This window comes from Aythya marila (assembly GCF_965140915.1).
Source record: "Aythya marila genome assembly, chromosome: 3".
In the NCBI taxonomy this organism is placed as follows: domain Eukaryota; kingdom Metazoa; phylum Chordata; class Aves; order Anseriformes; family Anatidae; genus Aythya; species Aythya marila.
The window spans coordinates 1,449,031-1,467,144 of record NC_139044.1 but is presented as its reverse complement, the minus strand read 5'-3'; the positions used below and the strand labels follow the sequence as shown (position 1 = coordinate 1,467,144).

Here is an 18,114-nt window from a genome sequence, read left to right as displayed (position 1 = left end):
GCAAAACATGGGAAGGCTGATGAAAAAGCCCTCTGAAAAGGCACTTAATAGATACCACTCCTATGTGTACCAAGTATTTTACTCGAACAGAAAACAGAGTCAGAAAGTTTACAGTCCAAAAAAATTCCACAGAAAAGCAATAAAGTACATGCCACACAGAAATAAGCTAGAGCAGAAGTAAACAGAGATCTGCAGACCTGGGGAATAATAAATTCTGGGTTTCTGTAGATGTGTCACGTAGACTGACTTTGCTATCAAATTAAGAAACACACCAATGGAAACTTCCTTCTTACTTGGGACATAGATCAAATCTCCTTTCTACTAGAAAGGGTACAGGAGAAATGAGTTCACACAGCAGCTCCTCTTTAAACAAGGAATATGCAGAGCTTTTTCTCCTGTGCCCAGCTGCCTGCTTTAAGGAAAGAAAGGATGACATGACTTTGTCAAATCCCGCTGAAAATGGCTAAGAGGTTCACAAGTTATTAAGGAGTTGACAGACAGCTACTGCTGCTACATATGCCCTGCTTCTATAGAAAACTAGGTCAAAATGAACTAAGATTATTAACTTTCGGCACAGTTTGTATAATACTATTTATGAAACTATGTAGTTTCCCCCCCCCATACAATATCCCCAAACACACATATTTTTGACACCTATAAGCATAGGCATGCTTTAAGAATCTGAATAACTTGTCGAATTAAATTGTTTCCTGTAAACATTAACATTTCTGCAACATAATTAGAGGATTGCAGCACTATGTTTCTCATCAGCTACATACTGTAACAGCCAAAAAAGCCAGAGTTTCTGCTAATAATAATAAAAGAATTAAATAAAAATATATGCTTTACCTCAGTTTCATAAAAACATAGTTCTCAGCCCATGTGCATGAGAAGTTCTCAACAGGTCTCCAGTTATACTGAACATCAGATATAAAAACTACTAATAGTACCTTTTCTAGGCAAGCATTAGAATGTTTTCCACCTATAGATAAGTAAAGATGGTTTTTACCTTCCTTTGCTTAATTTCTGTTGTCCTAACAGCGTAGAAGTCCATGTCAACATTTTCAAATATATCAGTTAATCAATACTTTGGGTTGGAAGTGTGTGTGGGGGAACGTAAGTTGATAGAGTTCCATTTTTGATCTGTCATTCTTGGTTACATGGTCTTGTTCATTACTGGCAAAGAGTCTGGTGACTTTCACTCTTGCATAACCTCTAAAGATGTATCTCTAATGAAAAAAAAAAACCAAAAAAAAACCCAACATGGTAATTTCTTTCTGAAATCAAAAAAGTGATGGCAGGACTTCCCTTATCCAGTAAGTCAGTAAACAGAATAAATTTCTCAACAGAAGAGAAATTTAGGAGAGCCAAGACACCAATGAAGTACAGAGAAAAACTTGCTGGAAACAGGTGAACCTGCATGCTTGGGAATACTTTGTCATGAAGGAAAACAGAAGGATCTTCTAGACATCAGTTTTTGCTGAAAAAACAAGTCCTCTGCTGGGTTTGCACACTGAGCACCACTGCCCAGAAGCCAAGACTTCGGGGCCTGCCAGCTCACCCATCCATGCTCACAAAACAAACAAAAAGATGGCAGCCTCACTGCAGGCCTTCTTGGTCCGGTGCATTTCAGGTTAAAGACTTATCTTTTTGCAGAATTTTCATTCTTTAGCTAGCGAATATGACACATGAGAAGGCCAATTAATTCCTTTTCAAGGAATGCAGCAACTTATACTTCTCCTAGTACAAAAGGTTTACTAAAATTCAGTTTCATCTTGGGTTAAAGATGCTCAGTTCCCAAAGTCCATGTATTCTGTCTCAAGACAGAAAACCAGCCCATAGTTATTTTGCCAAATCTTATAAATACACACAAAATATCCAATGTTTCACACTATGCATATCAACATACCAGTTCAATTTGTATACATCTCAAAATTAAGTCGGATGACGGAATTAATAGGCTGTCTCTCGAAAACAAATGCAGACTTTAAGAACAATTAGGCTTAACATGTATTAACAGTATAATTGTCACAGAATGCAACAAATGAACAAAACATTAACTTTTTCCTTTAAAAGTTGTAGATTGTGGCAAATGTTTGTGCTTTGTTTTGGAATCTTTAATTATTCCTGCTTGCTTATGAGTAAGAATCAGATACCAGACTCAAAGGTTCTGAGTTCAACTTAAAGAGATGCTATTACGAAATGTATCTAAAGCCAAAAATGACTAATAAACAATTCCACCCATGTGGCATTCTTCATACATTATTTGATAAAGTAATTTTGCATTTCTCAACCTGGGATTACACTGTGCTGTAACACACACACACACACACACCAACCAGAACCAGTTTGTAATGCCCCTGATATATTCACTTACAGATGCAACAATTCACTACTTAAAGGCTCATAAAAACTTCACTATCGGTTCTGACATAACCTAAAGCAAGTGAAAAGCAACCGAGGATGATAGCTCCTAGGTGAGAGACAACTATGATTAGAAGAGAGGAAGAGGGGTGACGATTTCATCAAATCACAGTTTTGTTTCCTTTGTGATTAAAACAAAACAACAAAAAGCAACAAAACTTCCCCCTTGGGTATTAACACTCCCTGGTACCTGCTAGAACCTCCCATACAATTTCACCACCCACATATGCAAACCAAAAAGCTGTTTATATAAAACAATGATGCAAGGAAAAATTGTACAGTGACAACACAGGAGAGTAATGCCTTATATAAAGAAGAGACGACATCAACAGACATGCAGTCAAAAATAAATAAAATAAATAAAATGATCCTTTTGAGCATGCCTGGTGTAAAGAGATTGCCAGAAGTCCAAAAGCTCAAACAGTTGAATTTATGTGAATATGATCTTAAAGAACTGAAAAAACATGCTTATTTTTCAAACATTCTCTTGGACCATGAAATGTCTTCCACAAAATCTCATTAATGTTGAATTGTGCCTGTGAATTGTTTCATTGCTTGGTGTTGGTTTCTGTGCAGCACCTGAAGTGCTAGCAGTGAGGCTGCTCAGCATGTGGCCTGAGCAGGAGATACGTCTGATCAGATCACAGGGCTGGGATTCTTTCTGGGAGCAGCTGACAATGAGGTAAGAGCTGACATTCACTGACAGTCTTTAATTTATTTCTCAAGTTATATTCCCCAGCCTCCGTGGTTCCTGTATCAAATCACTACAGTCACTGACTCACGGCTGCTGAGGACTGGGTGGAAACATCTGTGTTCTGCCCTCTCTAGGCAGTGGTTTGGGTGATCTTCATGAATCTGCCCCACAGCAGCATGTACAACATCCTGATCCTAGCTGCTTTTGCACTTCTTGCAGGTAACCTAAAGGGGCCAAACTAAGGGAAGAATGTTCCCTTCAAAAGAAATACGGAAAGTTTTGTGAAGGCACAAGGCAGAGACAGAAGCTTGAAGATGGAGACAGGCTGAGTCACTCTCACAGAACACCCCAAGAAGCTCAGGAGCGTACAAATGGCCGCTGTGACTCCAAGCGCAGGCCAACAGATTGTGAAGATCGGCCAGGATGAAGTCTCAGATAGCTACATGAGTCACGGGGAGGGCTGGATGGCAGCCCTTCAGCCCACAGGAATCAGCAGCAGCGACAAGAAAGCAGCAACTCAAATGGAAGTTCCTGGAGGAAGCAGAGCGCAGCGTGATGTGACTGCAGGTCTCAGCTTCCCACCGCAGATATCCCTTTCCATATTCCTGTTGCTCAGTCGATAAATCCTCGATTCTTGGTAGGCTGAGTGGGGTGGAAATAGATTTTTATGGAAGAGGGGGAAATAGCATAGCAGATGCCAAAGGCTGTGCTTGGCTGAAGGAGCGAAAAAAAAGGATACAGCTGAATGATTTCCAAAAAGACTGAGATGATCAGAACAGACAAATCTTTGCTGCATTACATCTACACCAGATGATCTCCCAGGAATTCAAAAAGCTTTCAGTCTCAGATCAATTGCAGCAGGAGCATCTTCTTCCTCAGACTGAAGGCAGACATGGGTCCCTCTCAAACTGGTGTTGGGCCCCTTTGTAGAAACAGGGAAGGGAGAAAGTCACCTGGCCCGAACAGGTTAAGCATTACCTTGGTGCTGAAAACATGGGTGTACGTCGATGATTGCTGCCCTGGGAATTCAGCTGCTCACCTCACAGTTTCATACCGAAGGCATCTTGTTGCTCTAGCTATCTGGCTGAATTAATGCATCCCAAAGTGTGAAACCCCCTTGGTACTCTGGTCTGGCCCAGAAAACTGTTTATTCCTGCCTGCTCTGCTCCTTACGCTCTGTTTTTCTTCCCAATTCAACATCCATCCCACAATGACAGCTCTCTCAGACAATGGCCTCACAAAACTTCTGGCTTGGTTGCTTTCAGAAAGTGTTTTCTGTGGAAAAGTTAGCTGCCAGGAATGGCAGGAATTCTCTGGCTGAGCCAATGGTCATTGTAAGGAAATTTAATTTCCTGTTTTGCTGCTCGGTGCCACAGTCTTAGCCACAACAAATGTTAATTTTCTTCAAAAAGAAATTAAAAAATAATAATCCTTGAGAGAGTTCATAATTCTGTTGGCAGCAGAAACAGACCCGTGTACAGTGATAAATTAAGGGCTCTTTATAGTGTCTAGTACACAATAAACCAGGATTTGAATCACCACTGCACACTTGCAAGCAGCAAGCTGTGAGAAACAACATGATGTTAACCATTATTCTGGCTAAAGTCAGGTTTTACAGACACCTAGAACAGTCCCTAAGCAACCATTACCTTATCATTGTGCCCATTATATTCATGAACTTGCTCCTGCAATGGAAGGCAGCCAGCTACATCCCTCGCCGACACAGCAGGTAGAAAACGTGTATTACCTTGCTTGTTTCTGAAAGCCAGACTGCTACTTACAACTTGCAAAGGTAATTAATTCTCACGCTGGAGGGGCATTAGTATGCAGGCAATGGGACTAGCCACTTCATGGCCTTCTTTTTACTCGTTACCTCTACTGAGCAATAACAAGCTGCTGTGAAAAAAGCGGTCTTTTACCCAAGGAGAAAATATAATCCTGATCTGGGAGTTTAATACATAGTTAGTGAGAAAGGAGCTCCAGGAGAATACAGCAAAAAAGCACAGAATGCACAGCAGTGCTTTTTGTAATGAGTGTACCACAGCCATCTAGGAGATAGGGGTAATACAGTTTTTGTGCAATATGAAGGTAACGGGGCACATAGTCACTGTCCAGAGAAGCACCAGCATGTGCTGTGGCACCTTCTGGAGTTCTGGTCTCCTGTTCACACCAGTGTCAAAGCAAAACTCAGGAGCTTGGAAGCACTCACAGGCCGTGCAGTTCAGGTACATACACAGTAATGGTTGCAAGTGATTTCCCAGATTTTAGCCCTTCTGGATGACACGTTGCAGACCAAGTGTCTGCCTCAGATTTATTTTTTAAAGCTTGGTTAAAGCAATAAGGATTGGGGAAGCCCAGCAAACAAACAAAACACACCCACATTTTCTTTCAGTTCAACTAAAAATTGCACACTATATTTTTACTGAGCAAGTTCAATGTATTCATTCTTTGAAGGAAGGACTTGAAATTCTGCAGGAGGGTTAATCCTTTGGCTGTTCTTTTGAAATCATTACCAAAGCTGGCTGAATCTTCACCCTCTGAAAAACCTCCATTTGATCAAAAATTGCTAAAAGATGGAGACAAATTCCACTAGCTTTGTTCATAGGACTAGTGAAACTGAATGAGATTTCCTTGTTGTTTTTTAACGCTGGCAGCCCCTCTGACATTTGACAGTGAAGAGTGATTTTCCAGAATGTGGAAGCCTGAATGGCACATACAACTATCTTACCAGGTAATTAATTACCTGCAGGAGCCCCACGGGACTTTTTTATCATCATCATCATTCTGTCCATCACTATAGTGTCAGAGAAATGCTGCCTCCTTATACTACAGGAGTCACTCCAGCTTCTTGTATTGGTGGACCCAAAGCTGAGTGCAGCATCCTAGATTGTCATGTGAAAAGTGCCAGGTAAGAGTGGATCAATACACTGGCTATGCTCCTTTTAATATAGCCCAGGATACCGACAGTCTTCCTCCCTGCCACGCTGCACTGCTGTTTCATATGTAGTGGGCTGTCTGCCAAGACTCACAGACTTTCTTGGCAAAACTGCTCCCAAGTCGGTCAGTCCCCAGCCTGTACCAATGTATTGCAGCTTTGCATTTGTGCTTGTTGACTTACATGATGCTTCTGCTGATACATTCCTCCAGCCTGTCTAGATCTCTCTAAATGATGGCCCTGTTCTTGAGCATGTTGTCTGATGTTGTCGCCAAAACTGGCGAGCAGGCGTTCTGTCTCCTTTCTCCATTTTGTTGATAAAATCATTAAACAGGAAAAATCCCAGGACAGACCCCTGAGAACTCTGCTTGTAACGAGCCTCCAGGCAAATCATGCACCACTAACCACTACCCTTGGAGCCCAATGATCCAGTCAGTTATTAACCCATACACTACTCTACCCATCAAGACCGTAATGTCCCAACTAGCATACAAGGACTGCATTGATAAAGACAAGGTAGGTGACACCCATCACTGCTCTCATTCACAGATGTGTTCACTTCATCGTAGAAGACAATCAGTCAAACATCATTTACCTCTGGCAAATCCATGCTTCCTATTCCCAATCACCACCACCTTTATGCTTTCAGTAATGATCTTTGCTAGAAGTTATATACATCTTGAAGAGAGGTGGAACATTTGCCTGTCTAAAGTTATTAGGGATCTTCTTTGATACCATCTTTGGAAGGTCATGGATAGGGTGAGATCTCGCTATGACATTAGCCAGCATACTTGGATGCACCCCTTCTGGTCCCATTCACTTATTAGGTTTGAAATTTCTCAAGAGATCCATGACTAAAACTTCTTCCACTACTGGTAGTTCCTCTCCTCCTCAAATCTGGTGGTTTGAGGCAACAGAGGAGAATTTATTAGTGAAAACTGAGGCAAAACCAGCATGAAGTACCTCAGCTTTACCTGTGTCTGCCATCACTAAGTCACCCACCCCATTCAGAAACTAGCCTTATTTTCTGTGTTAATTCATTTACTAGTAATATAGCAGTAAGAGCTCTTCTTGCTCCCCTTGATATCCTTTGTAAATGTCAACTCTAGGTGGGCTTTGGCTTTCCTAACACCACTCCTACGTACTTTTTTTTGTAGCCCATTCCTGTTTCCACCTCTTATTATACTGCCTGGCTGCACTGGAGGTCAATCATGGGTTACCTGGTTAACTAAGCCAGCCTCCTAATGTTTTACTTGTTTTCACGAATACAGCGATGAACTGTTCTTGTGCTAGGAGGAGGTTGTACTGAAACACCCGACATCTTTCTTGAGTTCCTTTGTCCCCCCGAATTATCATCTGCTTTTCTGTTTGCTAGGCCTGTCAATCCAAAGCAAATATTTACATGCTGTTTTGGCTAGTCACTTCATCATAGAAGACAGTCAGTCAAACATCATTTACCTTTGGTAAATCCATGCTTGCTATTCCCAATCACCACCAAAAATTAATTACTTGAATTTAGAGATTTCCAGCCATTAACAGAAGTGGGACTACAGTGTTACTGGAAACTTAGTGTACTATGCAAACAATCTCCAGTCTTGTATGTAAAATCTCATGTAACATACTTTAAACATTGCTACACGAGTCCTTGACTGTTACATGTGCCCACACTCTAGTCACATCTCAGTTTGCTGAAGGTAGCCTTCGACATTTCCTGCTTCCAATGCATTGAGCTCATCACATAGCAGGGCAAATGACAGAAACAAGGGTGTGGATCTGAGACCTGTGATTAATAGCTGAGAGTGCTGGTACAAAGCAACAAATTTCCGGGGCCCGAAACTGAGGAGAGAAGAAGGCAGGAACTGAGGATGAGGAGATCATGTCTATGCTGCAGCTGAAGCAACAGGTAAAGTAATCAGTAGGGAATGCAGACTGGAAACCAACTCTTAATACTTTCCTGCTGTCACTACAGCTATAAAACTCATATGGGTATTCCACTTTCGACTAAAACACGCATAATTGAACAGGTCCAAAAGGCTTAGGTGTTGGAAATGAACCATGCTGGGGCCAACAATGTCAGTTTTCACTTTTTTTTTTTATACAAAGCAACAACAACAACAAAAGATATTTTGGAGGAAAAAAAATGTTATTATGATCATTACTGTTGCACAGATGAGGTTACAAACTTGGAAAAACTGTAGTCTGATCAGCCTTAAGCACTCCCTCCGTTCTCTTCTCTTATTAATAGCCTTATCACATCACCCTAATTGCAGGAATTAGCTTATTTTTTTTCCCCACAGGACTCATTAACATTTATATTGAGCTTGCATCCAGAATGCCCCAGTTACACTAATTACTGCAAAAGCACATGAAGTAAATGTGTGAGAAGACACAGCACAAAGCAATTCGAGAAGGCATTTACAACATACAAGAAAATGAATCCAGTGAGACCAGCTGCATGGCATATTCTTTTCATAACTTTTTTTTTTTTTTTTAATGTTTTCTTTAAAATCTTCATTTGGCAGTGATGCTGTAGTGCAGAAAAGAGAGGAAGAAAAGCAGGGTAAGAAAAAGCATGGAAGGGATGGAAGGTGGCTGCTGGAGTATTGAATCAATAGCAGAGTAGAAAAGTTAGGAGGAGGACCAGATGTTGGAGGACAGAAGGCAAATACAATCAGCTTCTGAATTTTAGGGCCCCCAAAGCCAGAGGTCATCATGTCTTCTGACCATCAAAAAAGCAAGACAGAGGTTACTGAGTCTGGTATCCTTCCATGTTCTTTTCTTTTTCAGAAAAAAGTTTGGAACTCCTGGAAAAGGCTATAGTCTGTTCACTGCAAGTATCTTCCAAGCTACTGCCATTATAGTGTAGGCAAGAAAAAACGAATTCATGAATAGATTGATATTGTCTTGGAGGCTTTCTAAGGCATCCAATGAAGTGATCCATCAAAGAAATAAAATCGTTGAATGTTTACCACAGGAAAAAATATTGTTCCCATGGGAAAAACACCTATTGATTTAAAATACAATGTCCCCTACAGGTGACACCCAACCAGCGGCAGTACATAGCAAAAGAAACCACAGCTAGGAAAATACCTTCTCCTGTCTACTGCAGTTAGATAACAAAATAGGTTAACTATTGAAATGCGCCTTACATGAAGATCAGTCCAGGTTTTAAGTTCTGGAAGAATATGAAGCATATGCCTATGTTACAAGCAGTAATTAAATGGAAGAGATGGCCCATGACCCACCTCCCAAAGCTAAGGTCTAACTGTGGTCCAGCTTCCAAGAGAGTTAGACTTCAAATAATCACAGAAGCTATTCAAATGAGCAGTCCCCTCTCCACCATGGCAAAGCATATCTCTTTGCCAGAAGCAACAGCATCTCTTCTGGCAGGATGCTTCACTGCTTCTTTATTGCTTAGCTACCTCCTTTCCTGCCCTTGGTGTGCCACAGACTGCTAGAAGTGAAGAGAGCCTCCCTTCCTGCTCCCCTGCATTTGATCATCCCTAATTACCCTCCCCAACCCGTTAAACAAAATCTTTAGTTCAGAAAACAGGAGGCTTTGCTTTATTAGAATTGTTTCTCTCTCTCTTGTCACGCACATACACACACAAACGTTCTTACATCATAAAGATGCAAAATACGTTGTTCCTGAACCAGTGTTTTCAAAGGCAGTACTTCCAAAGGCAGTGCTTCCTGTGGGCTTCTTAGAAAAGAGGTTTATGGAGCTGAGTTTTGCAAAGCCTGATGTTCCAATCAGCCAATTGTGTGCAGATATTGCTACATATTCCTGGCTTAGAAACCTTCACCGTGCTGTGCCCTTACTGCAGCCTCAGCAACATCAGCTCACTCTCTCAAACCAGAGCATCGCTCTGTCCTTGCAAGTAACACAGCTGTTATAAAGCTCAAGACCTCAGAACTGCCACAAGTCTCAGGTACTAGAAGCAGTATCATCAGCCACATCCTGAACATTCTAGCACTATTTCCTCTCCTGTGTAAGGTGCTTAATTATGAATCAATCTGTTGAAGAGACCATTGATATATACATGCGTGTGAGCACATGACACAGTATTAGGGACATCAGGGCAATATGGAGAAAGGACAAAAGAGGAGAAAAGGATGACGACTGGAATCATGCTGAACTTGTGTCTGGTTCCTGCACAGGTTTCCTTGTGCACCCAGCTGCCATTTTCCTTGCTCTTCAGATCCCAGCTGTAAAAGGTGGGAGCACACCTCAGCAAGGTGTTGTGAGTATAAGACTGGGTGATGTTGCACACCTACAGCAGTAAGCCATGTAAACAGACCAGGTAGAAAGGAACAATATCTATTCCTTCAAAATAGGATAAAGCATAAGTACTGTACAGGGTGAGGCAGCTGGGGTGGGGAAACAGACCAGACAGGAATGGGGAGATTCCTACCGGGAATGAGATTCCTGTTTCGTACAGAGCTCTTGTCTGTTATTGTTTCCTTCTTTCTCAACCTGCATTTGAAGCAGGAAGACAGGGGAAATGGCATGTAATTCATAACACAGTGCCAGACCCGGATTTCCCAAATCTGTCTTTGATAACCCTCCTGAACTTTCTAAGGCTTTACATCCTCAACTCTTCCTCAGCCACAAAAAGTATTTACCAATGGTTCAGTACTTCTCTCCCTTTCTCCTCCAACTGCATAGCTGCTGGATTAGTGAAGTGCTATGGGCACTATCTCTACTAACACTTCATTTCTTTACCATCCCTTTCAGCCCAGCCTTTGCTACCCTTTTGCTTACCTTTAGTAATATTCTACTTCACTTCTCTGGCCATATCTTTCTGATTTAGAAAGGAAATTCTAATTAATACTCTCCTGGGAGCTTACTGCTTGAAAACTGCTCATTTGTAGCAAGTTAGCAACGAACAAGTGGCAAGGTTTAGTCCTTGAAATTTGCTATTCAATCCAAAAGAAAAGATTTCAGATACCATAGTGGCAAATAGTTCATATATAAAATGATGAGGAAATACATGTAATATATTAAAGGATGCTAAATTAGGTTTCTGGAAGCAAATCTCAGGAAAGGCCTTTTCAGTCATTGCACAAGCTTTTGTGCTCTCCTCATCCTACGCAAGCCAGCGATCAGGAAACACCCATACCAAGGGAGACACCTAAAGCCAGACAATCATTAAGCTTGACACTGGGCGTGCCTTCATTAGAGTGCTAGGTGCATGACAGCTCCATTTAAAAAAGATTTAAGATAGCAGTTTACTTGTAAAGCAGTGGAGCCCTTGCCATGCTTGTCTAAAGCTTTCAACAGGCTCCAAAGAGACACAGTCAGGTGAGAGCTCAGGCTCCTGAAGCAACTTCTCCATCCCCCTCTCACCATGGCACCATGCTGTAAAGCCAGCCTTCTCCTAGTCACTATAAGAGGTTCTACTAATGACCACACTAAGATCCAGAATTAGGATACTTTAAGACAGACAGTACGTTCCCAAGCAGAACAGGTATTGCAGACAGACAACATTTAAGACTTTGTCTCTTCTGGCAAAAGAACACCTTTGGTTTTGTGGTTTGTTCTTTGGCATGCTGCACTTCAACTACTTTACAAAATGTTCACATAAATGAGAAGTGTTGGTTTGACAGAGAACAGCTTGAGAAAATGGTAAGTAAACTGACGTGGATTTTAAGCTGTTCAAGGCTGGAAAGCAGGCATCAGTGAAGTAGGTATCAAGCTAACCTTGCACTAATGTAAGCATCAGGAAAAGACAGCTTCTCCTGCCTACGTTTTGTTGTTGTTGTTGTTGTTGTTATATTTGTACAGCAATAAATCATACATTGAAACTCACTCCACACACACTTCAGGTTGATAAAACTGCTTTCCACCAGTGATTCATACAACACAGAGTCAACTCCACAGTTGGTTAAGCTTTAAAAGGAAACTACTGTCCTTCAAGGTGCATGCGTTTGCTGAGCTTGATATGAACTAGAGCCTCGTTAGTACACAAACAGTATGTTCGCGAGCATCCACAACTCTTACTGCAGTTTAGGATGACAGAAAACAATGCAGCAGCACATTCTGAGATTATAAAACTTAACACACAAGCCAATGCCATACCACCTGTTCAATGAAGACTGAGACCTTCGTAAAACTAGCTTAATAAGCAATGTTGCAACTATTTGTTTTCACTATTGAGACAATTGTGGTAAACAATTAAGCCTTACCTTCATTCCTTTGGTAATTCCATTTTTCTTACAGACTCCACTTTTTAAGAGGTTATTCTGTTTCTGATGATGATGATGATGATGTAGATGTCCATTGCAGACAGCACTGGGATTAGCCATCTGTTTAAATTAGTCAGATTCTCAGTTCGTAAGGGTGTCTCAGGTCTTTCTACAGTAAAAAAGACAGTGGGATGAGCAGATAAACTTCTTAGTTAAGGCCTGAAAGGTATCCAACTGGTCTGTCAGGATTTTCCAGGATGAGAGGAGGAACTATCTTTTGCAATATCTAAGAAACTTAAAACTGTTTCTTTCATACACCTTCAGCCCCAGCAAACTAGAATGCGAAATACATAGCAGGAGGTGTGCTCTTAAAATCTCTGAAAAATACTGCTCATTGCTAGCTATTGTATGAACACAGCTTTTATGAGTCAACAAGACTGCTGCAGCTATCAAGAAGTGGGTGGATTCAGAGGCGGAGACACTTAAAGATACATTACCTCTTAAATACCTCCCAGGGAGGAGCATTACATTTTTTTTCTCTCAATTACATTCCATGTGGAGCTATTTTACTCCATTTAGAGGAGAGTAATAAAATGTTTTGAAAACTTAAATAAAGTAATCTTTAAAATTACATGCTCCATTTTATGAAGAGTATACTGGCTGAAGAAAGGATTTTGCTGAGTAAAACAGAACATTTTCATTTTTTTAAATCTCTTTTTATATAGGCAGTGGTAGATGCAACATTAACTCCCCTCCCCTTAAAGAACTGGAAAGCATTCTAGTATTAAAATGAAATATTTACCTATAACCAGAAAGTATATATTTGGCCCCATCCTACTGACACATGCACGTGGGTGCTTACCAGAGTGAACTGTCCCTTTAAAACTCACCTTGGCTAATAATGGGTTAAATTGCATGATATTTTCATCAACGAGAAACGGGCTTTTATAAAGTTGATTAAATGGGGGTATAAACCAGCTAGACTTCGATCAAATGTGAAACTAAAAAGCAAACATATATTCTGCTTAGAAGAGTTAATTGACTATGGAAATACTTGCACATATATCTTCTTTTCTGGACAGAACACTTGTGTTTTAGATTTTAGTTGAAAAACATAATAGTGTATACGTTCTTGGCCACACGTGATGGAATTTCTTCTTCCCAAAATGATTAAAATTAGTGTAGAGACACATTAAAGGAAAGCTGTATTATACTATCCATTTTGGAAAGCAGTAAGGATGAAAGGCTGGGAAAGTAAAAGTCTTTGAGTATTTTAATTAGAAAAAATAATGATTTCATCTTGCCAATGAAAAGTAGCAATATACAGAAAATGCAGCCTACAACTGGAATATATGGAATGGAGGAGATTAAATGTTAAATGAGCTACTATGAAAATACATAAGAAAAACACATTATATTGATTTTGAAAACTTCTTAGCCACCTACTGAATTGCTAAAATGTATTTTCTCTTTTAAAGTGATTTGCAAAGTGGGATGCCTTTAATAGGTAGGGACCAAAAGTTTACAAACACAAGGGAGACCTGAAATGAACTGTATTTAAAAGAAACATATGTGTGTTTTTCCTTCTGCATTTCGATTCATTTCATACCACTTGGTTGTTTGCAGAGACTTCCAGTAAGATCTGTAGAAAAAATCCATAATACACTACAGAGTAGAACCACCAAAGAAGAAACCCATCCTTAATAAGGTTTGATTTTGATATCCTTGGAAAGAAACCTTTTACCTACATATTCAAATTAATAAGACAGTAACAGTTTTGGTCAAAAAAATAAAAACAAAACAAAAACAACAAAAAACAACACAAAAACCAAAAAACAACCAACAACCCCAAAGCAACATCTCCCTATCTGACTAAAACTGACACAGCAAGAGTAAAACACCGACATGTTTTCATAGTTATGTAACTTCACAGTTACACCAGATTCAGCACCAGAACTCGGATTTCCTAGTTTTTGTTCTTTTTGGTGTTTTTCCTAGGGAAGAATGCCTCATTTCTGTATGAATCAATCTTTTGTAGGCTTCAGTAATGTATTGGTGAGTATAACTCAGTCATAGATGAATTGTGAATACGTAGTGAGAAGATCTATTGCTAGTCATAATTATTGTCCAGGAGTTTGCAAGGAAAAGACTGAGATGAGGACAATGCAGAAGTAGGTGGAATGAACAGTCAAAGTAACACTTTTCTGTGTATCTATCACTTATGAGACCCTGATAAATCAAACGAGGTGATGTAGGAGAATATTCTCTGCACCTGACAACCCATGCCCACCAAGAAGCATTCTTCTGGAAATCATTATTTCTTTTTTTTGTCTTTCATGACAAAACATTCAATTTGCTCAGTCATTTACTGATCATCTTGACTGCGCTGTGATAAAGATAAAACAAGAAAACTTACTACAGTAGTGGTTCTTCCTCTCGGCAGCTTCCAGTGACTCAGCTAACACCTCTGCCAGGTACACTTCCCAGGAGACTGAGTAGCTTCCAGGGCACAAAGGAATATAATTAACATCTCATGTATGCATTACATTTTTTTTCATTCAGGTTTGTGGGTGAGGGGAATCTCTGATTAGATAACAGTTCAGATGATGCAAATTCTCTCTCTAGTCCCAGACTGTCACAGTCTATACTTGTTATCTGCTTCAAGGCCCATGAAATCACACTGCCCTTACAGGAATAAAATGTTATATTAACCTTAGTTTTCAATATGTCTAACACATTTAAGATCACAAACAAGCAGCACTAAAAAGAGGGGATTACATTTAAATTCAAATTTAAATAAGCAGTTTTAAAAACCCCAGAGAACATCTGTCCTTTTGGTTTTCTTTTAACCATACCCTAAAAGCCAAAGCTCACAAAACAAGCACCACTAGGGGATGAGTAAAATTCCTGCCCTGACTCCATTTGGAGCAAATGATTTATAGCATCTGTGTCTGGCCAGATAAACATAGATAATCTGTAAACAGGATGTGGTATTGCTCCTGGAGAAGAAAATGTTGAATTGTGCCCTTTAGAGCCCCATCTTACTCAAAGCCATCTGTTATTCAGGCTTTTACATCCATATCTATCATGCTACCTATTAGCTGCATACAAATCAATTATTTAAATGCATGAGGGTCTACCCTGCATGGGCACTGGAGGAGAGATCCAATAATTGTGGGCTGTACAACACCAAAACCACAAACAGAAATACACTTTCTCTTTTTACCATTCTGGAAAATGGGAGGAAAAACTTATTATGCTGACTGTAAAAGAACTGTGTGTGTTTTAAGAGCAGGGGACCCCAACCCTATTAAAATCATACATGTGCTTCACTTCAGGTAGGTTGGGCACTAGTCAGAAGGAACAAAGTTGATTTTTGTACACCGGTAAGAAGGTGGAGAATTCCTAAGGTTATTAGCAGACCACAAAGTTTATAAGATGTGGCTACAATCACAGTAAATCTGTAGGAAAGCCACCAGTCATTTCCCAGGATCTAGGTATTACTCCTTGTTTTATCGTTATCATACACCACTGGGTTTTGGCTGACTCACCTCTTGAAATGAGGATAAAAAGCCTTTGCAAAATGCTTGGAGATGAATTGCAGAGGAGCATGGTACTAAAAGTAAGATAGATGCAGTTATTTAGCCAAGGTTTAAGAGCAAAGAGGAGAGAAATGACAGGGCAGGGCTCTGTCTAAGCAGTCTCTCAGTTCTGTAGGAAAACGTTTCTGTCGTGCACTACCATTGTTACACAGGATGGGTAAGACGGTTGACCTCTGCTGATACATTTAAGAAATGGGGACACAAATATTCAACCTTCCAATAGAGTTTTGGCTCAGACCAACCATTTGGTGTCATGAGAGCAGCCACAGGGTCCCCAGCTGTAATAGCACTACTGGATTATCTACCATTACAAAAGTGCAGTGTTGCAAGAAAGTGTGAGAGCTGATCCCCAGAAAACTGTAATGTCGTAATCCAGAATGATTTCCACAGGATTCCTGTTTATCCCAGAGAACAGTTAGTTATGATATAGTTGTGAAATGGTCTTGCAATCTATCTGCAAGATCCTCATCATTTCAGTTCATGACAGGTGCAAATTTACATGCCACAAGAAGCAGTAAGGACCTATGCAGAGGCACCTGCTAGCTTTATGCTTATTTGTGCAGGGCAGATACCAATGGCAAACAGGGACTGAAAAAACTGGAACACCCAATTCAATTTGTTAAATGCCATAGTTTTCGTAATAGTTAAATTAGCAGCAGAGCATGTCCCAGTGGTGGAGAACAGAGCTAAGAAGTCCTCCTGCTCTCCTGATCACTTCTCTTACAACAGAAGTCCATATTATTAATTCTGAGCACCACTGAAGACTTACTCTCTGATTAGGATCCCAGTATGTTTGGCACCTGTGGAGATGTGGATATCTGAGACATTTCCTGCCTCAGACATGATCATAAAGTCATCATGTAGTCATCAGTGAGGCTGAAATAAATGGACAGAGGGGAATTATAGCAACAAAGCAAAATAAGCAATAGCAAGTATCATGTATCTGCTGGTCAGTCATCTTCTTGGGTGTCTTTCCAGATTCATCCAGACTTCCCCAGCACTGGGTATAGGCTAAACTTCCTGAACTTTCACGTGGAAGAACCCCTACTCCATGTTTGCTGCTTTAAACCTTGTCTAGCCAACACATCTGTGGGAAAGGGTAGAGATGTTACCCTAAACCTGGGTGTAAAACTGCACACAACTGCTGATGGATCAGCTCAAGTGCCCTTGCACAACTGCCCCCTGAAGGATATACAAAATTTGGTCAGGAAATAATCCCAGAGCATCTTAGAACAAAGACCCATGGCATAGGCAGATGCACCCAAGCAGCAGTGCAACAGAGAGGACATGGTACAACAGGCAGGGCTCTGCTACGGCAACACTCCCACCCAGCCTTGCTCAACCTGGAGGCCAGCTGTATGCAGGCTGGGCTGGATCAGCTGCAGGACTGCCGTCTTCCAGAGTCCTGCAGAGATGATGCAGCTCCACCAGCTTTAAGAGATCCTCTCCCAAAGCATTTGAGAGGGCTGGGACATGCTCTCTGCATGCAATTCAGACGGAATTGTTACTGGCAGCTTGAAATATCAGGCAGGGGCAAAAGGGCAAGGGTGGGTTGGAGTAGCATAGACTACCTAAGTGGGAGGCTGCTTGGGAAGATCAACCACAGGGAAAAAATTGCATGTTTTACAGCTTAGCTGGTTTATATGAAATTCCAGAAGACAGGCTGTGAGATCTCCAGAGCAGGAAGCTCCTACAAACAAGGTAATCCTGCATCACTTAAAAAATAAAATTCCCTGAATTCACCACAAAATGTTTGTGCTCTGACTATAAAAGCACAGCCAGCACTGTGGGCACTGGAGCACAAAGCCATGTCCAGCTGTGAAAGCTGAGCTATCCCTGGCTGGGAGTCAGGATCTGAAGTCAGGCTGAGCCAAGCTCAAGACTGAGAGGAGATGAGGCTGTTCCAGGCCTGTCTAAAAGGCCAGTGGAAGCATGACTAAGGGCTGGGAAGCCAAAAAAACAAAGGTATGTTATAAAAACTTCCCTGGGTGAAGCAAGAACAGTGGTTTAGCAGCTTTATCCTGTCAGCATATACAAATAAACGACTATTGTGTGGATAGAAGAACATTTTTTCCTGTTTATGTAAACATCTTTATTTAACTTTTGCCCTCCATGTGCATACCAAGTCTTGACAGGTTCCTCAACATTGCTCCTGTTCTAAGGGACGTGGAGGTTGCCATTCTGGGGGCAGAAGTTTGTCCTTCTCACCTCAGACTGCAGCTCAATCCTTAGGGGAGTGGGGGCCTCTCTAAGGGTTAATGCATAGAGAA

General features: G+C 40.8%; 1 protein-coding gene across 1 annotated transcript in view; it reads right to left on the bottom strand.

The window, feature by feature from the left end:
- Positions 1-14,737, bottom strand: part of SPTLC3 (serine palmitoyltransferase long chain base subunit 3) — an 87,858-nt gene extending 73,121 nt beyond the window's left edge. Inside the window, exons 1-2 of the mRNA XM_082758063.1 lie at positions 14,659-14,737; positions 12,243-12,411 (exon numbers count right to left, since the gene is read on the bottom strand). Of these exons, the coding sequence (XP_082614189.1) occupies positions 12,243-12,362 (120 nt within the window). The 5' untranslated portion in view covers positions 12,363-12,411; positions 14,659-14,737. The remainder of the gene's footprint in view (positions 1-12,242; positions 12,412-14,658) is intronic.
- Positions 14,738-18,114: the final 3,377 nt, after the last annotated feature.